Below are 21,630 nucleotides of genomic sequence, written 5' to 3'. Positions count from 1 at the left end.
CCCCCGACCACATTACAGGTTACAGAATAACCCCTCGAACCGCAGGAATCGCTGGGAAAGCAACCCCCAGATCAACCCCCCCATTTCAAACAGAAACCCACCAAAGCAAGAACACAGGGTCACAGGCCTGAGGCGTTGGCTCAGTTTCTCTCTCCACGGATGCTGCCTGACCTGCTGACTGTTTCCAGCATTTACTGTTGTTATTAAAGCAAAAACACAGCCTGACCCACAATCAGTACTAGGACAAGTTCATAATATGCCGGGCAGTGATTCTTATTCATCTGTATTGCGCTAGCTCTGACAAACAAAGCCACAACAGTCCCCAAACCAGACTTCTCCAACCAGAATATCCACCCACCACTCCCCCCGCAACCAAAACTGCGTGCTCCCCCAAGGCAGACCCCTCCAACCAGATCCCCAAACCCGAATATCCACCCCCTCCCACCAACCAAAACTGCGTGCTCCCCCAAGACAGACCCCTCCAACCAGACGGAGGTCCCAAACAAAGCCCCTGCATTTCCCCAAGCAAGACTCGTAACCAGGCCCACCACAACCGCAGACGACCCCCCAAAACCAGACAACCACCACCCCATCCAAAATAAACCGCTCAAAGAGGCCCTTCAAAACTTGATCTCGCCCCCCCCGTCCCAAACCAGGCCGTGAAAAAACAAATCAGACCCCACAAGCCTGAAAAAACACACACACACACACAGCCCAAACCAGATTCCACAAACTGCACCTCTGAAAACTAGGCCTTGCAAAGCTGACCCAGATCCCCCTGTTCAAATCAGATCCTTTCAAACTCCCTCTCTCTCTCTGGGCACCCTTGAAGTCAATTCCAAGTCCCAGGTTTTTTTGCTAGCAGGGTTAATCAAGGTCACCAGCATCTCACTATCATTTAACTGTCACTATCCTTCATCGTGTCGCTGGGTCAAAATCCTGGAACTCCCTCCCTAACCGCACCGTGGGAGCACCTTCGCCACACGGACTGCAGCGGTTCAAGAAGGCCCAACACCACCACCTTCTCAAGGGCAACTCAGGATGGGGCAATAAATGCCCACGACGCCCACATCCCAGGAACAAATTTAAAAAATCATTCAACACTCACTTCTATCCCAGATTCAATTAAATAAAAAGTCACCCACTGGAGACGGAGCCCAGCAGGTGCCTGCTGCCACATTGCAGGCTTTGCAGGGAACTTCTCCTCGCAGGGCTCAGACCTGCGGAGGTGGCAGATAGGTCTGCCTGCAGTGCCCACCCCCCACAGACACACACTCACACACACAGCCATGCCCACCCAGCCTGTTACCTTGCTCCAGCTGACCGCAGGTGGCCCTGCTGTTCTGCCCCCAGCCACTCTCAACAGTGCCTTGCAGTAACCAGCCATGTTGCACTGATCTGCTGAGGCTGGGAAATCCGAGAAAGGCGGTTTGAAGAAAGAGGCAGCTGCTAAAAAAAGCAGCAACAGCAACAGCCTGGAGAGGAGCCGACAGACTCTGCAAGCCTTAAAGCTCAGCTGCAGCTTAACTCCGCCAGCTTCCTGCACACTGTGCACATTCAGCCAAAACCCTCTGCAACCACACTGAACACATGGGCAGGCGAGCCGAGTTTTTTTAAAATGCGTTGAAGAGCATCACCAGCAATTAATGGTGCACACCCTTAAATTGCCTCGCCAACCACAGGAAGCCAGCTCAAGGATAAAATAACAACAGAAAATGCTGGAAATACTCAGCAGGTCAGGGCAGCGTCCGTGCCTGCTGAGTATTTCCAGCATTTTCTGTTGTTATTTCAGATTTCCAGCATCCGCAGTATTTTGCTATTATACACGGATAAAATAAACCTCGCATAGCGCGAACTCAGGACGTCTGAGCGTGCTTTGCAGCCAATTCGGTTCTTTTTGAAGTGTCGAGACTGTTGAAACGTCTCAGCATAGGAAATTGCAAACTCCCACAAACAAGCCCTGTGAAAATGACCAGATAATCTGGGGGGGGGGGGTTTAGGGATGCTGAATGAGGGAGAACTCCCCCCTGCGCTTCTTCGGAATCGCAAGAAAACCTCCGAAAAAATATTTGGAATAATACACCAAATGCACAAAGTAATAAAGGCAAACGCAGTGGGATTATATTCAAAATCTAAGATGGTACAATGGGAGAGTTAATGTAAAGAAAGACTTGCATTTCTATAGCGCCTTTCACAACCACCGGACGTCCCAAAGCGCTTTACAGCCAATGAAGAACTTTTTGAAGTGTAGTCACTGTCGTAATGTAGGAAACGCGGCAGCTAATTTGCGCACAGCAAGATCCCACAAACAGCAATGTGACAATGACCGGATAATCTGTTTTATTGATGTTGATTGAGGGATAAATATTGGCCCCAGGACACCAGGGAGAACTCCCCCTGCTCTTCTTCGAAATAGTGCCATGGGATCTTTTACATCCACCTGAGAGAGCAGACGGGGCCTCAGTTTAATGTCTCATCCAAAAGACGGCACCTCCAATAGTGCAACACTCCCTCAGTACTGCCCCTCCGACAGTGCAGCGCTCCCTCAGTACTGCCCCTCCGACAGTGCAACACTCCCTCAGTACTGCCCCTCCGACAGTGCAGCGCTCCCTCAGTACTGCCCCTCCGACAGTGCGACGCTCCCTCAGTACTGCCCCTCCGACAGTGCAGCACTCCCTCAGTACTGCCCCGCCGACAGTGCAGCGCTCCCTCAGTACTGCCCCTCCGACAGTGCGGCGCTCCCTCAGTACTGCCCCTCCGACAGTGCGGCGCTCCCTCAGTACTGCCCCTCCGACAGTGCAGTGCTCCCTCAGCACTGCCCCTCCGACAGTGTGGTGCTCCCTCAGTACTGCCCCTCTGACAGTGCGGCGCTCCCTCAGTACTGCACTGGAGTGTCAGCCTGGATTTTGTGCTCAATTCTCACTGGAGTGGGGCTTGAACCTACAACCTGCTGATTCAGAGGCGCGGGTGCTGCCCACTGAGCCACGGCCGACACTAGCTAGCGTAGGGCCACTGAATCCCAGCTCTGGGACAGTGACAAATGGCTCCTGTATGGGTTTTTTAAACACAAAGCATGCTGGGCTGTTGATTCCGACATTGCAATAGTGATTACACTTCAAAAGTACTTCAGTGGCTGTAAATAATTGCAAGTGCTTTCTTTGTAAATTGATAGATGGACCAAGCTTTGGTGTGATTTTGATGATCCATTAATTTAATTATGTGCACATAATTCACCAAGAATCGTGGTTTTAGTTCGATTTATCCATCGCACATTCACAGACGTAACATTTTCTGCACGGATTTCATTTTGTTTAGCCCCATTTATTTTTCTTTCATCCAGTTTCCTCTACAGAAGGCGCTGCCTTTACTGGGCACGAGCTCGTTTTTTTAAAGCCGGGAGCCCCAGAGGAAGTGCCGAGGCACAGGGCAGCACCCCGGGTGAAAGGTAGGTGAGGAGAATCGGCCGATAGTGGTTAGGTGACAACAGAGTTTTGAAAGGATGGGGAGACTGGGAGGGTGGGGGTGAGGTGAGGAGTCCCACAGTTTCACATGAATGTTACAGAAAAGCCTAACAGAGGGAAGGAGTGCCACAGTTTCGAGGTAGTAAGTGATAATGTGACGGAGCCCTCACACCCGCGATCCTCCACTATCCATGCTCCCAGTTTATGTGATTCCAAACACGGGCAATTACTGATCGCTGGGAGACTCACTAAAACAGTGAAATGAAAAAGTGATAGATACAATTCTCTTTCTGTCCCCTCGAGCCTGTTCCGCCATTCAATGAGATCATGGCTGATCTGCGACCTAACTCCATATACCCGCCTTTGGCCCATATCTCTTAATGCCTCTGGTTAACAGAAAGCTATCAATCTCAGATTTAAAATCAACAATTGATCTAGCATCAATTGCCATTTGCGGAAGAGAGTTCCAAACTTCTGCCACCCTTTGTGTGTAGAAGTGTTTCCTAATTTCACTCCTGAAAGGTCTGGCTCTAATTTTTAGACTGTGCCCCCTAGTCCTAGAATCCCCAACCAGCGGAAATAGTTTCTCTCCCTCTACCCTATCTGTTCCCCTTTCATGCTCTCCCAGCTCAAGACACATTGTGCTCCTTTTACCGGCTCCCATGCGGGTACAGTCCAGCTTTAAGACGCAGCCACACTGGAGGTGTGTGAGAGGTGGGTACATTACGTAGTTGCTGACAGCTCCAGCTAGAAAGCAGGCGGGGACAAGGACTGGGCAGGAAGCCAAGGCCGCAAAGAGACTGCATTGAGCAGACTCATATAGAACATCAGTCACTGAGTAAAAGGGTCTACGAACAACAAGCTGTAATAAGAAGCTGTAATAACAACACTGAACGACAAATATGGCACACATTGAGCTCTCAATTTTAAAAGGGCCGTCTTCAAGGAATGAGAGAAACACTACCTTGGGGTTAGGAGTCAAGATGAGGGCATTCGGTGAGTGGGCAAGATAGGACACAGATGGGACACTTCCAGGGCTAATACACATTAAAGAAAAGTGATCCTAAATGGATTAATAAATACAGTGCAAACTGTAAGATAAAAGAAACCTGTAGAGAGAATGAGATAAAGCACTGGGATGAGTATAACAGCCTCCGAAACCTGCTTTAGAGGAACATTCAGAGGAACAAAGAGGGGGCAGGAAATGAGCCGAGCTGTCAAAGCCACACTGTAAGGACAGAAAGAGGCTGCACTCCTTGTCCCTGAGAGTTCTGGATGCAGGGAGTCAAACACGTGTAAAGATTAACAGTGAATAGACCATCCTGACAGCCAACACCCCAGCACACCCTGCAGTGCCGCTCTGTAGATAACCGCACGGTGGCCATTTCAGCTCAACTTTTTAAACCATCTTCTAACTCATGTTACCATCTCGCCCCCTGTTTTTTAAATAGATATTTCTAACCACATTACACCAGCCATCCCCACCCCCCGGCCTCTAAACACTTTGCACCTGCTCGGTAAGTCTTTATAAAAAAAGAAAGGCAGACTTGCATTGCTACAGCGCCTTTCACGACCACCGGACGTCTCAAAGCGCTTTACAGCCAATGAAGTACTTTATGAAGTGTGGTCACTGTTGTAATGTAGGAAACGCAGCAGCCAATTTGCGCACAGCAAGCTCCCACAAACAGCAATGTGATAATGACCAGATAATCAGTTTTTGTTATGTTAATTGAGGAATAAATATTGGCCCCAGGACACTGGGGAGAATTCGCCTGCTCTTCTTCGAAATAGAGCCATGGGATCTTTTACCTGAGAGGGCAGACAGGACCTTGGTTTAATGTCTCATCCGAAAGACGGCACCTCCGGCAATGCAGCACTCCCTCAGCACTGCACTGGGAGTGTCCGCCTAGCTTTATGTGCTCAAGTCCCTGGAGTGGGACTTGAACCCACAACCTTCTGACTCAGGCAAGGGTGCTGCCCACTGAGCAGCAGCACTAGATTAAGCAAAGCATAAATTGTCCATATTACGGCTATACCACAGATAAATTACTCTAAGCATGCATGAATTGTGAGAAAGTTCAGATCACAGTGTAATCAGTGTATTGTTTAACCTGGACATCGGGCTGCTTGTGACCTCTGTGAAGACTGCAAAATGCTGCAGCATTTTAACCTGAGGCTTCATCACACAATGGATTCCTCATGACCACAGATCCCTTAATAACACAATCAAATATTATTTCTGTATTATAAATGTCAGGGGTCATCATAAAATCACATGAGGCACCCAGTCTAATCCCACTCACTCCCATGCCCTTTAATATTCCACCTAATCTAAGATAAGCATGCGTCCCGTGGAGCCCTTGCAAAGTATGGCATTGCACCATCATTCCTTTCGTCATTTAATCTTTCCTGCTTTCCACCCTATCACAAACCTTCCCTTCACCCGCCTTTTGGATGAGACATTACAACAGTGACTACAATTCAAAAAGAACTTCAAATGGCTGTAAAGCGCTTTGGGACGTCCTGAGGTGGTGAAAGGTGCTGGAGAAATGCGAGCCTGTCATTTGGTCCCCCCTCCCCTCCCCTCCCCCCTCTCCCTGCCCCTGCACTTGCTTAAAACCTGTTACTTCTCTAACTTTTTCCAGTTCAGGCGAAAGGTCACCGACCTGAAACGCTGACTTGGTTTCGCTCTCCACGGATGCTGCCTGACATGCTGAGAATTTACAGCATTTTCTGTTTCTATTCCAGGTTTCCAGCATCTGCAGCATTCTGCTTTGGTGTCGGTACAGAGGTAAACTGAGCATGGATGTCAGAAAAGAACGACTTGCATTTCTATAGCGCCTTTCACGACCACCGGACGTCTCAAAGCACTTTACAGCCAATGAAGTACTTTTTGAAGTGCAGTCACTGTTGTAATGTAGGAAACACGGCAGTGTAGGAATGTCTAGTTCCTATCCAAAGACTGAGGTCCACTCAGGCGCTTAAACAAACCGAAGTTTAATGGAAACTAACAGGTTTAAACAAGTAACTGCAGGAGAACATCGAGTGTAGGTCTATTCAATTCGGAGGCTCCACCAGGACTGCTGGCTGGTCCCGTGGTTGACGTCATGATGTCATCATGTTCTTCCCGCCAGTGGGGGATCACGTGATGTACGGCGTGACGCCATCGCGTTTACCCGCGCTGTTAAAGTAATCACGCTCTGTACAAGTAAACAGTATAAATAAAGATACAGACTCAGGCTGTAGCTAACATGTTGTTAAAGGGAATTATATACAAACGGTCTGAGTCCTTTAGTGGCTCCGCCACATGCGCCCCCCAGAATTGTCTTTAACAGCAAAAGTGAGACGGCGAGGAGGCCTGACAAGCCAGTCCGAGCGACTTCTGTAACCCTGAAGTGGAAGCTGATGGACGGTGGTCGAGCTGGCGGGCGGTTGTGGTGGAGCTGGCACGGCGACTGTGGGCGGTCAGCCCCGTTTTGGCGGTTGAGCGATTTCGACTGGGCTGTCCAGGTCTAAGTGCGCCGGCTTCAGCCGGTCAACCGATATGTGGTCCGGTTTACCTCCGATATCGACCGAAAAGGATTTGTCTCCCGGCTCTATGACGCGGAAGGGACCAGTGTAAGGAGGCTTGAGCGGGTCCTGGTGAGCGTCGTGGCGGATAAACACGTACTCGGTGCTTTTCAGCTCAGTTGGGACGTGGGAGCTCTGTAAGCCGTGATGCGACGTAGGCACTGGAGCGAAACATCTGGCCGCTTCCTGGTGGCTGACGAGTTGCTGGGATGCGGACCATGGCTCTGTTGGAGACGGGAGGAAATCCCCTGGTACTCGTAGTGGTTGGCCATATACGAGTTCCGCCGAGGAGGATTGTAAATCTTCTTTGGACGCCGTACGAAGACCCAAAAGGACCCAGAGGAGTCTGTCCACCCATCCCGCGCCTTGAAGACTGGCCCGCAGTGTGGCTTTGAGCGACCTGTGGAATCGCTCGCACAGGCCGTTCGCCTGTGGATGATAGGCAGTGGTGCGATGTAGTTTGGTGCTGAGCCCCTGAGCCACAGCGTTCCAGAGCTCAGAGGAAAACTGCGGTCCACGATCAGAAGAGATGTCCGCCGGCACCCCGAAACGAGCAACCCAAGAGGAGATGAAAGCTCTGGCCACGTCTGCCGAAGTGGTGGAAACCAAAGGAACTGCCTCTGGCCATCTAGTGGTGCAGTCTACCATTGTGAGGATGTGTGTAAAACCTTGAGAAGGTGGAAGCGGCCCCACGAGGTCCACATTCAGGTGGTCAAATCGACGCTCCGGGACAGCGAAGGTAGCCAATGGAGCTTTTACATGACGCTGTACCTTGGCCTTTTGGCAGACCATGCAGGTGTTGGCCCAGTCGTGGACACCCAGGTGCATACCCCTCCAGATGAATTTTGACGACATCAGCCTTTGCGAGTCCCTCATGCCAGGGTGTGACAAACCGTGTATGGCATTGAAGATTTTTCTGCGCCAGGCGACTGGAACTATAGGGCGGGGAACTCCCATGGAGACGTCGCAAAGTAGTGTGGTGCCTGCGGCATGGAATTTGACGTTGGCCGCTTGGAAGCTAGAGGGGCTGGTCCTGTATGCTTGAACCTCCGGGTCCGAGGCTTGATCTGTAGCCATGAGGGCATAGTCGATTCCGAGCTGGACTGCGTGCACAGTCGCGCGGGAGAGACAGCCCGCCACCAGGTTGTCTTTGCCGGACACATGCTGAATGTCCGTGGTGAATTCAGAAATGAGCGTCAGGTGACGTTGTTGCCGAGCTGACCACGGTTCGGCGGTCTTGGCCATAGCGTACGTTAGTGGCTTGTGGTCCACGTAAGCCATGAACGGACGTCCCTCTAGTAAGAACCGGAAATGGCGAATGGCTAGAAAAAGGGCCAGCAACTCCCGGTCGAAAGTGCTGTACTTTCTTTCGTTTCGCCGTAGTTGACGGCTGAAAAACGCAAGCGGTTGCCACGTCCCATTCACCCACTGTTCCTGCACTGCGCCGATTGCGTAGTCCGACGCGTTGGTGGTAAGGGCAATGGTGGCACCTGGAAGCGGGTGCGCCAGCATGGTTGCGTTGGCCAAGGCGCCTTTGGTGTCGACGAACGCCCGGTTCATCTCGGGTGTCCAGCTGATCGGATCCTTACCGGACTTGGCCTTGAGGGCCTCGTACAAGGGCTGCATAAGTAGAGCCACCTTAGGGATGAACCGATGATAAAAATTTACCATCCCGGGGAACTCCTGTAGGGCCTTGATGGTCTGCGGGTGCGGGAAAGATGTAACCGCCTCGACCTTCGTCTGTAAGGGAATTGCGCCGTCTGATGTAATGCGGTGGCCCAAGAAATCAATCCGCTGCAGGCCGAACTGGCACTTGGCCGGGTTGATAATCAAACCGTGCTGACTGAGGCGTCTAAAGAGGGTACGCAGATGGCGGAAGTGCTCCTCTTTGCTAGGGCTAGTGATAAGGATGTCGTCGAGGTAGACGAAAAGGAATTTTAGGTCCCGAAGCACGGAGTCCATTAAGCGCTGGAAAGCCTGTGCAGCGTTCTTTAAGCCAAACGGCATCTGCAGAAATTCGAACAGGCCGAATGGAGTGATGACTGCGGTTTTCGGGACATCTTGCGGGTGCACGGGGATCTGGTGGTAACCGCGGACGAGGTCAACTTTAGAAAAAAAGGTATTTCCCGCCAAATGGGCCGAGAAATCTTGGATATGCGGGATCGGGTACCGATCAGGAGTAGTGGCGTCATTCAGGCGTCGGTAGTCGCCGCATGGCCGCCATCCGCCACCGGGTTTCGGAACAATGTGCAGAGGCGAAGACCAGGGACTATTCGACTGGCGAATAATCCCCAGCCACTCCATCGTGTCGAACTCCGCTTTCGCAGCCGCGAGCTTGCCGGGTTCGAGTCGTCGGGCCCATGCGTAAACCGGGGGGCCGGTGGTGGTGATGTGATGTTCCACACCATGTTTAGTAGCCGAAGAGGAGAAGGTGGGCCTGGTCAGATCTGGGAACTCTCCGAGGAGCCGAGTGAAGTCGTCTGGAGGTGGGAACGCGCGGCATGGCGTTACCGCGGTGGCATGGGATGGAGTGGAATGTGGCCGCATTGATCAACCGGCGGTGCCTGACATGGCACACAAAAAATCCGCCCCAAGGATGGCCTGCGTGACTTTGGCCGTGATGAATTCCCAGTGGAAACGCTGGCTGCCGAAACACACCTGGATCCGCCGCCTTCCGAAGGTCCGAACGGCCGCGCCATTAACCGCCGTGAGGGCGGGGCCGTGTCCCCCAGCTAGTATATCGAGATGTGATGCAGGTAAGATGCTACACTGCGCCCCGGTGTCGCAAAGGAAACGTCGACCAGAAAGGGAGTCGGTGATGAAAAGAAGCTTCCCTGAGTCTCCGATGGCCATCGCAGCTGCGGGGCGCTCATTAGACCTGGTCCTCTTTCGCCAGGGTGTCTGTAGATGGTTTTTTTTGTGCGAAAAACTGCAGGGAGGGCGGCAGCATCTTGCTTTCGTGCCAAAACGGGCGTGGTAAAAGCACAACCCTGCTGATTGAGGAGCTGGAGCAGCGTCTGTGGGGGAGGGGCGCCTCGCGGCCGCACAGTGCTGTTGTGTCTCCGCGAAGATTTTGTCCGCTTCGGCAGCAAGCTCCGCGCAGTCTGTGACTTCGGACCTGGCTAGGGCAGCCTGAACTTGCTCCGGGAGTAGGCTGAGGAATAGCTCCCTGAAGAGGAAGCATTCCGGTTCGGACCCGAGGAGCGTGAGCATCTGGCTCATGAGCTCGGACGGCTTTGAGTCCCCGAGGCCGGGCATAGCGAGCAGCCGGCGGGCGCGCTCCGACTTCGTGAGCCCGAAGACCTGCAGCAACCGCGCCTTTAAGGTGTCATACTTGCGATCAGTAGGCGGACTACCGAGTAGGCTGACGATCCGCGAGGCTGTGGCGCTATCGAGGGCGGAGACCACGTAATAATAACGGGTCTGACCCACAATGATGTCCCTGATGGCAAACTGGGCTTCAGCCTGGATGAACCACGCGGCTGGTTGTTGCTCCCAGAACTGCGGCAGCTTCAAGGTAACGGCGTTCGTTTCTATGTTGAGCATCTTCTGCGAAAACCGTTCGCAAAAGTCGGGGTCACCAATGTAGGAATGTCTAGTTCCTATCCAAAGACTGAGGTCCACTCAGGCGCTTAAACAAAACGAAGTTTAATGGAAACTAACAGGTTTAAACAAGTAACTGCAGGAGAACATCGAGTGTAGGTCTATTCAATTCGGAGGCTCCACGAGGACTGCTGGCTAGTCCCGTGGTTGACGTCATGACGTCATCACATTCTTCCCGCCAGTGGGGGATCACGTGATGTACGGCGTGACGTCATCGCGTTTACCCGCGCTGTTAAAGTGATCACACTCTATACAAGTAAACAGTACAATTAAAGATACAGACTCAGGCTGTAGCTAACATGTTGTTAAAGGGAATTATATACAAACGGTCTGAGTCCTTTAGTGGCTCCGCCACAGCAGCCAATTTGCGCACAGCAAGCTCCCACAAACAGCAATGCTGATAATAATCAGATATTGGCCCAGAAATTCGGGTCCCAACGCATGAGTACGGACGGAGTACTCACGCGTGGACCCGATGGAAGTGCCGGAATCTTGCATGCACTACGCATGCGCGGGAAACCGGCACTTCCGATCCTCTGAACCAAGGGGTTCAGAGGTCGAACGCGTGCGCGCGGGAGTCTGCGGTGCGCGTTGAACTTCCTTTTTTTTTCAGGTTTTAACGTGCGGGTAAGTCTGTACATTTTAGAAATGTGAAAAGCAGCCTAAGGACTTCATTTTCAAAGGTAAGTGGTCAATTATTTAAAATTAAAACATTTTTTCCACAGTTTTTTACTTTTAAATACTTTAAAGCAAGGTAAGTTTATTTTTAGCCCCGTTTTTTTATAAAATTATTTTTTTCAAAAATTTAAAGTTTTGTTTGAAATAGTTATTTAATGTCATTTATAGTTTATTTACAAAGTGTGATTAAAATTTTTTTTTTATTTGAAGGTAAAGTACAGTTTTACAGCCTCAGCGTTTATACGTTTTGACAGGTCTATCTGTCAAGACTTATGAATGGAGCATTCCCTGCTCCGATTGGCTGCCTGTTGCTCACGTGATCCCAGGGGACGCTTCGCACTAACTACGCCCCTGGGACACGCCAGCACAGCGCGCCGGCCTCTGGGACAGGCCTCGGAGAGGAATTCCACGCAGGCCAAGAGGTCAACGGCCGGTGCGCTAGGTAAGTGTAGGTCGGGGGCTTGCACCCGCGGGAAGCCCCCGACCCGAATTTCTGGGCCATTTCTGTTTTAGTGATGTTGGTTGAGGGATAAATATTGGCCAGGACACTGACCGGGGAGAACTCCCCTGCTCTTCTTCAAAATAGAGCCATGGAATCTTTTACTTCCACCTGAGAGGGCAGTCGGGGCCTCGGTTTAATATCCCGTCCAAAAGACGGCACCTCCAACAGTGCAGCACTCACTCAACACCGCACTGGCAGTGTCAGCCTAGATTGTGCTCAAGTCTCTGGAGTGGGACTATAAACCCACAATCTTCTGACTCAGAGGCGAGTGTTCTACCCACTGGGCCACTGACTGACACAGTTGAGTCAGGAAACATTCACACAAGAGTGATCAATACCTGGAGCACTCTCTGGGTAAAGTGTGGAGTCACTCCAGAGGCAGATAGATGCTAGTGGGGGGAGGAAACACAAATGGCACTGCCCACCTTTGTTGATTTTTGTGATTTGGAGCTTGCGGACTGTTTGCTTTCCTACCATCAGTGGGAGAGTTTGCATTTGTGCACTTGGGTGTCAGGCTGGCTCAGCCCAGTGTCTGGCGACAGGTTTTATTGTTAGCAAAGGATTAAAATTCTCTCTGTGGATTGCATTCATGAGCTGCTATTAGCGGATTGCACACTGCACCAGGCCGTGTGTAGGGCATGGGGCACTGAAGGTGAACCGTCCCTGACTGGAGAGCAGGAGCTGCTGTGGGGTGTGACCGTCCCCAATGTCCTTCGTTAGAGAAATATCGCAGTAATCCATCAGTCACTGGAGGGCGGCTCAAAGTCTCTGTCTGACGAGCTCGGCAGTAAGCGGAACACCCAGGGTCAGTGCAGTCACTCCCCCATGTGGTGGTTTAAATCTCCATGGGTGGAAGTATAATGGGATTGGAGGGGTTTGATCTACCGGTCAGTAGGGTTTCTTTGATGCAATGTACTGTAAATAAAATACAGGATTTATGAACGGCAACTCATGCAGTGAGTACAATGGACAGCGTGCAAACTATGACCCCGTTCAAACTATGACCCCGTGCAGTGTCGCCGTGCAAACTATGACCCCGTGCAGTGTCGCCGTGCAAACTATGACCCCGTGCAGTGTCGCCGTGCAAACTATGACCCCGTGCAGTGTCGCCGTGCAAACTATGACCCCGTGCAGTGTCGCCGTGCAAACTATGACCCCGTGCAGTGTCGCCGTGCAAACTATGACCCCGTGCAGTGTCGCCGTGCAAACTATGACCCCGTGCAGTGTCGCCGTGCAAACTATGACCCCGTGCAGTGTCGCCGTGCAAACTATGACCCCGTGCAGTGTCGCCGTGCAAACTATGACCCCGTGCAGTGTCGCCGTGCAAACTATGACCCCGTGCAGTGTCGCCATGCAAACTATGACCCCGTGCAGTGTCGCCGTGCAAACTATGACCCCGTGCAGTGTCGCCGTGCAAACTATGACCCCGTGCAGTGTCGCCGTGCAAACTATGACCCCGTGCAGTGTCGCCGTGCAAACTATGACCCCGTGCAGTGTCGCCGTGCAAACTATGACCGCGTGCAAAGTGTCCCCATGTAAAAACTGACCCCGTGTAAACTATGTCCACGTGCAGTCTCCCCGTGCAAACTATAACCCCGTGCAATCTATGCCCCCGTGCAAACTATGTCTCTGTGCAAAGTATGACTCCGTGTAAAGTGTCCCCGTGCAAACTATGTCCTCGTGTAAAGTGACCACATACAAACTATGATCCCGTGCAAACTATGGCCCTGTGCAAAGTGTCCCAGTGCAAGCTATGTCTGCGTGCAAAGTATCTGCTTGCAAACTATGTCCCCGTGCAAACTATGACCCCGTGCAATCTATGCCCCCGTGTAAACTATGTCACCGTGTAAACTATGTTCGCGTGCAAACTATGTCCGTGTGCAAAGTGCCCCATGCAAACTATGTCCCTGTACAAACTACGTCCCCGTGAAAACGATGATCTCGTGCAAACTATGTCCCCATGCAAAATATGTCCCTGTGCAAAGTGTCCCCGTGCAAACGATGTCCCCGTGCAAACTATGCCCCAGTGCAAAGTGACCCCGTGCAAAGTGTCTCCGTGCAAACTATGTCCCCGTGCAAAGTATGACCCTGTGCAAACTATGACCTTGTGCAAAGTGTCTGCATGCAAAGTGTCCCCGTGCAAATTATGACCCCGTGCAAAGTGACCCCATACAAACTATGACCACATGCAAAGGGTCCCATGCAAACTATGTCTGCGTGTAAAGCATGTCCCCGTGCAAACTATGACCCCGTGTGAATTATGTCACCGTGTAAATTATGTCCGTGTGCAAAGTATGACCCCGTGCAAAGGGTTCCGTGTGAACTATGTCCCCGTACAAACTATGACCCGTGCAAACTATGTCCTAGTGCAAAGTGTCTGCATGCAAAGTGTTCCTGTGCAAACTATGTCCCCATGCAAACTATGACCCCGTGCAAAGTGACCCAGTACAAACTATGACACTGTGCAAAGGGTCCCGTACAAACTATGACCCCATGTAAACTATGACCCTGTGTAAAGTGACCGCATACAAACTATGACCCCGTGTAAACTATGACCCCGTGCAAACTATGTCCCTGTGCAAAGTGTCCCCGTGCAAACTATGTCAGCATGCAAACTATGACCCCGTGCAGTGTCCCAGTGTAAGCTATGTCTGCGTGCAAAGTGTCCGTGTGCAAAGAGTTCCCATGCAATCTATCCCCCGTGTAAACGATGTCACCATGTAAACTATGTCCATGTGCAAAGTGTCCCCGTGAAAACGATGACCTTGTGCAAACTGTGTCCCCGTGCAAATTATGACCCCATGCAAAGTGTCCCCGTGCAAACCATGTCTCTGTGCAAAGTGTCCCCGTGCAAACTATGTCCCCGTGCAAAGTGTCCCCGTGCAAACAATGTCACCATGCAAACTATGTCCCCGTGCAAAGTGTCCCTGTGCAAACGATGACCCCTTGAAAAGTGTCCCCGTGTAAACTATGTCCCCGTGCAAAGTATGACTCCGTGTAAAGTGTCCCCGTGCAAACTATGTCACCGTGTAAACTATGTTCGCGTGCAAACTATGTCCATGTGCAAAGTGTCCCCGTGCAAACTATGTCACCGTGTAAACTATGTTCGCGTGCAAACTATGTCCATGTGCAAAGTGTCCCCGTGCAAACTATGTCCCTGTGCAAAGTGTCCCTGTGCAAACTATGACCCTGTGGAAACTATGTCCCTGGGCAAAGTGTCCCACTGCAACTATGACCTCGTGCAATCAATGCCCCCGTGTAAACTATGTCACTGTGTAAACTATTTCCGTGTGCAAAGTGAGCCTGTACAAACTATGACCTCGTGCAAAGGGTTCCGTGCAACTATGACCTCATGCAAACTATGACCCGTGCAAAATATGTCCCCGTGCAAAGTGTCCCCGTGCAAACTATGCCCTAGTGCAAAGTGTCCCCGTGCAAACTATGACCCAGTGCAAACTGTGTCACTGTGCAAAGTGTCTGCATGCAAAGTGTTCCCATGCAAACGATGTCCCCGTGCAAAGTGTCCCTGTGCAAAGGATGACCCCTTGAACAGTGTCCCCGTGTTAACTATGTTCCCATGCAGTGTCCCCGTGCAAACGATAACCCCTTGAACAGTGTCCCCTTGTAAACTTTGTCCCCGTGCAAAGTGTCCCCGTGCAACTATTACGTTGTGTAAACTATGACCCGTGCAAAATATGTCCCCGTGCAAAGTGTCCCCATGCAAACTATGTCCTCGTGCAAAGTGTCCCCGTGTAAACTATGACCCAGTGCAAAGGGTCACGTGCAAACTATGACATCATGCAAACATTGACCCCGTGCAAACTATGTCCCTGTGCACACTATGTCCCCGTGCAAAGTGTTCCCGTGCTAACTATGACCCCGTGCAAAGTGGTCCCGCGCTAACTATGTCCCCGTGCAAAGTGTCCCCATGCAAACTAAGTCCCCGTGTAAACTATGACCCCGTGCAAACTATGTCACCGTGTAAATAATGTTCGCATGCAAATTATGTCCCCGTGCAAAGTGTCCCCGTGCAAACTATGTCTGCATGCAAAATATGTCCCCGAGCAAACTATGACCACGTGCAAAGTGTGTCCCCATTCAAAGTGTCCCCGTGCAAACTATGACCACGTGCAAAGTGTCCCCATGCAAAGTGTCCCCATGCAAACTATGTCCCCGTGCAAAGTGTCCCCGTGCAAAGTGTCCCCATGCAAACTATGTCCCCGTGCAGTGTCCCGTGCAAACTATGACATCATGCAAACAATGACCCCGTGCAAACTATGTCCCCATGCAAACTATGACCTCGTGCAAACTATGACCTCGTGCAATCTCTGTCCCCGTGCAAACTATGTCTGCATGCAAAGTGTGTCCCCAAGCAAACTATGACCACGTGCAAAGTGTCCCCATGCAAACTATGACCCCGTGCAAAGTGTGTCCCCATTCAAAGTGTCCCCGTGCAAACTATGTCTGCGTGCAAAGTGTCCCGTGCAAACTATGACATCATGCAAACAATGACTCAGTGCAAACTATGTCCCCGTGTAAACTATGTACCCGTGCAAACTATGACCTCGTGCAAACAATGAACTCGTGCAATCTATGTCCCCGTGTAAACTATGTCCCCGTGCAAACTATGTACCCGTGGAAACTATAACCTTGTGTAAACTATGACCTCATGCAATCTATGCCCCCGTGTAAACTATGTCCCCGTGCAAACTATGTACCCGTGGAAACTATAACCTTGTGTAAACTATGACCTCATGCAATCTATGCCCCCGTGTAAACTATGTCCCCGTGCAAACTATGTCCCCGTGCAAACTATGACCTCGTGCAATCTATGACCTCATGCAATCTATGCCCCCGTGTAAACTATGTCCCCATGAAAACTATGTCCCCGTGCAAACTATGACCTCGTGCAAACTATGACCTCGTGCAATCTATGCCCCCGTGTAAACTATGTCACCGTGTAAACTATGTCACTGTGCAAACTATGTCCCTGTGCAAAGTGTCCCCATGCAAACTATGACCCCGTGAAAACTATGTCACCGTGTAAACTATGTTCCCGTGCAAACTATGTCCGTGTGCAAAGTATTACCCTGGGCAAACTATGATGCCTTGCAAAGTGTCCCCATGTAAACTATGACCCCGTGCAAAGTGTGTCCCAGTGCAAAGTGTCCCCGTGCAAACGATGTCTGCGTGCAAAGTATGTCCATGTGCAAACTATGACCTCGTGCAAAGTGTCCGCGTGCAAAGTGTCCCCGTGCAAACGATGTCCCTGTACAAAATATGACCCCGTGTAAACTATGCCCCATGCAAACTAAGTCCCCATGTAAACTATGACCCCAGGCACAGGGTCCCGTACAAACTATGACCCTGTGCATACTATGTCCCCGTGCAAAGTGTTCCCATGCAAACTATGTCCCCGTGTAAACTGACCCCATGCAAACTATGACCCCGTGCAAACTGACCTCGTGCAAACTGACCCCGTGCAAAATATGTCCCAGCGCAAAGTGTCCCCATGCAAACTATGACCCCGTGCAAACTATGTCCCAGTGCAAAGAGTCCCGTACAAACTATGACTCCGTGTAAACTATGACCCCGTGCAAAGGGTCCCATACAAACTATGACCCCGTGTAAAGTATGACCCTGTGTAAAGAGACTGCGTACAAACTATGACCCCGTGCAAAGTGTCCCCGTGCAAACTATGATCCCGTGCAAACTAGGACCCCAGGCAAACTATGTCCCCGTGCAAACTATGTCCCCGTGCAAACTATGTCCGTGTGCAAAGTGTGACCCTGGGCAAACTATGACCTCGAGCAAAGTGTCCATGTGCAACGTGTCCCCATACAAACTATGACCCCGTGCAAACTGAACCCGTGCAAAATATGTCCCAGTGCAAAATGTCCCTGTGCAAAATTTGACCCCTTGAATAGTGTCCCTGTATAAACTATGACCCCATGCAAACTATGTCCCCGTGCAAAATATGTCTGTGTGCAAACTATGTCCCCGTGCAAAGTGTCCCCGTGCAAACTATGTCCCCATGCAAAGTTTCCCCGTGCAAACTATGACCCCATGCAAAATATGTCTGCGTGCAAAGTATGTCCCTGTGCAAACTATGACGCCGTGCAAAGTGTCCGCGTGCATAGTGTTCCCGTGCAAACTATGTTCACGTGCAAACTATGTCCCTGTGCAAAGTGCCCCCGTGCAAACTATGTCCCTGTGCAAATTATGTCCCAGTGAAAACGATGACCTCGTGCAAACTATGTCCCAATGCAAAGTGTCCCCATGCATACTATGTCCCTATGCAAAGTATGACCCTGTGCAAACTATGTCCCAGTGCAAAGTGTCCCCGTGTAAACTATGTCTCATGCAAAGTGTCCCCGTGCAAACTATGACCCTGTGGAAACTATGGCCTAGAAATTCAGTATAGCTACGTTTGGGGCGCTACAGCCGGGCGTTCGCTAAATTTAGCACCGGGCGCAACTTAGCGCCACCTTCGCCGAAATTGAGTTGCATCGCCCCAAGAGGTTGCTGCTGCGCTAAAGCAGGCGGTGCACGACTATCATAAGGCGCTAAGCCGGCGAGCCGAGGCGCTACCAGCGAGGGCGGATGCAGCGCAGGTGCGGCGAGTTATAGATTGCAGGCAGACACGCTGGCGCCGGTCAGCTCTTAAAGGGGGAGGGTCGATTTGGTTTGCAGCCACGCCCTGCACACTGCAGCCCTGAATCTAGGCCTGGACAGACCTGCTTCAACAACTCAATGCCCACGACCATGGAGAAGGCCAGGGAGCGAGCGCAGCACTTTAGTGAGGGTGGCCTGAAGGTTCTGGTTGGCGCAGTGGAGCGCAGGCGACCTATCCTCTTCCCTGACAGTGCCAGGAGGCCGCTGCCCAACAAATATCGAAAAGCTTGGAGGGAGGTGGCAAACAGAGTGACCTCCAGCAGCATGGTCCCCAGGACACCCACGCAATGCAGAAAGAAGTTCAACGACCTCACTCGGGTTGTCAGGGTGAGTACCCTTTCCAGTATCCTCTTCATCCCTGCATGTGTACCTCACTTTCTGGCCAAAGGGTCCTGAAAGCCCCAATGCCCAGCCCTCATCCAACACCTATGGGACTCTCATGAAACTCACATGCACATTCACCACTTTACACACTGTCAGGGCTATTCCACCATGGGAGGCAGTGCAGGCAAGATGAGGGCTTGACACTGTCAGGGCTATTCCACCATGGGAGGCAGTGCAGGCAAGACCAGGGCTTGACACTGTCAGGGCTATTCCACCATGGGAGGCAGTGCAGGCAAGATGAGGGCTTAACACTGTCAGGGCTATTCCACCATGGGAGGCAGTGCAGGCAAGATCAGGGCTTGACACTGTACTCAGAGCCCGTCCTTTCTCTTGCAGGGCAAGCTGGCCCACAAGCGCAGGCAGCAGCTATGGACCGGGGGAGGCCATCCTGAACTTAAAGACCTCAGCGACCTGGAGCAGCAAGTGAAGCGGATCATGGCAGGCCGGCTGATTGGCCCCGTCGCCACTGGAGATGCCGACCCCGTTCTGGACAGCAAAGGTAAGGTCATCACCTTTTTGACCTCTCTCTTTCCACCTGCGCCTCACAGCAGCATCCTTTGCCACTCTCGAACCAATGCAGTGCATTGCAGCACTCATACCTCCCTCGCTGCCGCCCTGTCCTCACTCTAAAGCAACTCTTGTGCCTCCCTGCTTTCAGATGCTGAATCGCCAGGTGAGGAGGCGGGCCCTCAAGCTGCCACTGTCAGTGAATCGGAAGGCGAGGAGGAGGAAGAGGAAGTCGGACCATCAGTGCCACCCTCAGCCGAGGCAGCCCATGGCCATGATGGGGACACATCTTCCCTGGAGGGGAGCAGGGGGGAAGGGTCAGATGATGGTGAAGCTCCGGGGCCCAGCAGGCTGCAGCAACGCGGGAGGGGTGGGGAAGCTCGGCGGCCTTCTCCCCGGAGGGTGAGTGCGGCCTCCAGTCCTGCTACAGTGAGCGCAGAGGAGGTGCGGCTCCTTGGTGAAATGGGCACCCAGGCTGAGCGCAGGCACATTGAGCTCATGGCTGCAGTGGCAAGGATGCCTGACTGCATAGAGTCACTGGCAAGGGGTGTGCAGGAATTCGGGGCAGCACAGGCCAGGAGTCTGCAGGACTTCGGGGCAGCACAGGACAGGAGTCTGCAGGAGGTCACTGCAGCACAGGACAGGAGTCTGCAGGAGGTTGCTGCATCACAGGCCAGGAGTCTGCAGGACTTCGGGGCAGCACAGGACAGGAGTCTGCAGGAGGTCACTGCATCACAGGCCAGGAGTCAGCAGGAGGTCGCTGCATCACATGCGGCTTCCAGCCAAGTGCTTAGTCGTGCCATGCAATCACTGGCTGGTGTGATGCAGACACAGATCAGGGCCACACGGGCACTAACTGCTGCCACCCTCGCTGGATCGGCCAAGAATCGCCACAGCAGCCCAGCAGTCTGTGCTTCAGCAGATTGCTGCGCATGCTTCAGTGCTGGACCATGCGAGTGCCAGTGTCTCGGCCGACCAGGGAGTGCCTGTGCTCTGTCAGGTTGGCAGCATTCCTGCTGCCAACACTGTCACTCCTCCACTGCAGCTGCCACCACCCGTAGGACAGACTGCTGCCGCCCAAGCAGAGTTGGAGCAGTCAGCAGCCGGGCCCTCCAGGTCCAGAGCTGGTCCAGGCCGTCCCCCAAGGGCATCTGCCGACTCACTATCTGACCCTCAGCAGCCTTCCCCCAGCCTTGCTGCAGCCACTGGGGTCCCATTGAGGAGGAGCTGCAGGGCGGGAAGGGGCCAATCGCGCAAGCGAGGCGGATCACCCTCACAGGCCAAAAAGTAGGAGGTGTGGCAAAATGTTGAGTTTTTTATGAAGGCCGAGAATGTTGTGTTAGTTTTTTATGAAGGCCGAGGATGTTGTGTTAGTTTTTTATGAAGGCCGAGAATGTTGTGTTTGTTTTTTATGAAGGCCGAGGATCATGGTCATTTTTGTTTCACTGTTTTGTTCATTTTCTCCAGGTTGTGAGAGCCAGTTATGTGTCTGACTGTTTTTTTGGGGGAGGTTCTCTGTATTTGTTTGTCATGCGGGAAGGGCACAGAGTTTGTTAAATAAAGAATTGTCTTTATTCAGATTGTCCATGTTTGCACTTTGAACTATTTGTTGCCTTGTCCGGCTGAGGGCTTGCGGAGCGGCTCCATTCATGTTCTTTCAATGGCACAAGCCATTTCCTGAGAGGGGGCCTAGAACCGACTTGCAATAAGCCGCTGACGGACGGCCCTTGCACTTTGTGCCTCCCTCCCGTCTTGGTGCTCCTCCTCCTCCTCCTCCTCTGGTGGTCCTCCAATGTCTGCTGGCAGTGGCTGAGTCCTGAGGCTAGCCAGGATGTGCAGCATGCAGCACACTACAACGAAATGGGAGACTCGCTCAGGCGAGTACTGGAGGGCTCCCCCGGAATGGTCCAGACAGCGGAACCGTTGCTTCAGCGTGGCGATTGTGTGCTCAATGATGTTCCTGGTCGCTTGATGGCTGTCATTGTATCGTTCTTCAGCAGGGGTGGTGGGCGCACGGAGTGGGGTCATCAGCCAGGTGCACAAAGGATAGCCCTTGTCCCCGAGAAGCCAGCCTCCTGGGTGAGCCGGGGCTTCGAAAATGTCTGCCACAGAAGTCTGGCGCAGGATGAAGGCGTCGTGGCTGCTGCCTAGAAAGCGGGCATTCACAGCTAGTATCAGCTGCCTGTGGTCACAAACCAACTGCACGTTCAGCAAATGGTAGCCCTTCCGGTTGCGGTAATCCTCGGCATT

General features: G+C 52.1%; 2 protein-coding genes across 5 annotated transcripts in view; one reads left to right on the top strand and one right to left on the bottom strand.

The window, feature by feature from the left end:
- Positions 1-1,564, bottom strand: part of oxct1a (3-oxoacid CoA transferase 1a) — a 286,549-nt gene extending 284,985 nt beyond the window's left edge. For 2 of the 4 annotated variants that reach the window (XM_085965065.1, XM_085965115.1), the window contains exon 1: positions 1,310-1,564. In XM_085965065.1, the coding sequence (XP_085821191.1) occupies positions 1,310-1,387 (78 nt within the window). In that variant the 5' untranslated portion in view covers positions 1,388-1,564. Of the gene's footprint in view, positions 1-1,108; positions 1,203-1,309 lie in introns of those variants that run through there. The other 2 variants (XM_085964917.1, XM_085964995.1) reach the window with 2 other exon arrangements.
- Positions 1,565-19,164: 17,600 nt separating this feature from the next.
- Positions 19,165-20,937, top strand: LOC147123913 (uncharacterized). The gene is made up of 2 exons (XM_085995957.1): positions 19,165-19,372; positions 19,532-20,937. The coding sequence occupies exons 1-2, from the start codon at positions 19,309-19,311 to the stop codon at positions 20,548-20,550; spliced, it is 1,083 nt and encodes a 360-aa protein (XP_085852083.1). The 5' UTR covers positions 19,165-19,308; the 3' UTR covers positions 20,551-20,937.
- The last annotated feature ends 693 nt before the right edge of the window (positions 20,938-21,630 follow it).

This window comes from Somniosus microcephalus, chromosome 1 (assembly GCF_052327205.1).
Source record: "Somniosus microcephalus isolate GS21.2 chromosome 1, FLI_Smic_1.0, whole genome shotgun sequence".
Lineage (NCBI taxonomy): Eukaryota > Metazoa > Chordata > Chondrichthyes > Squaliformes > Somniosidae > Somniosus > Somniosus microcephalus.
This window is presented reverse-complemented; position numbering and strand designations above follow the sequence as displayed.

Excerpts from the sequence above, each read along its gene's own strand:
- LOC147123913 (XM_085995957.1), top strand. The coding sequence starts at position 19,309 with ATGGCAGGCCGGCTGATTGGCCCCGTCGCCACTGGAGATGCCGACCCC. Across the intron at positions 19,373-19,531 it reads CCCCGTTCTGGACAGCAAAG|ATGCTGAATCGCCAGGTGAG; the intron begins GTAAGGTCATCA and ends CCCTGCTTTCAG.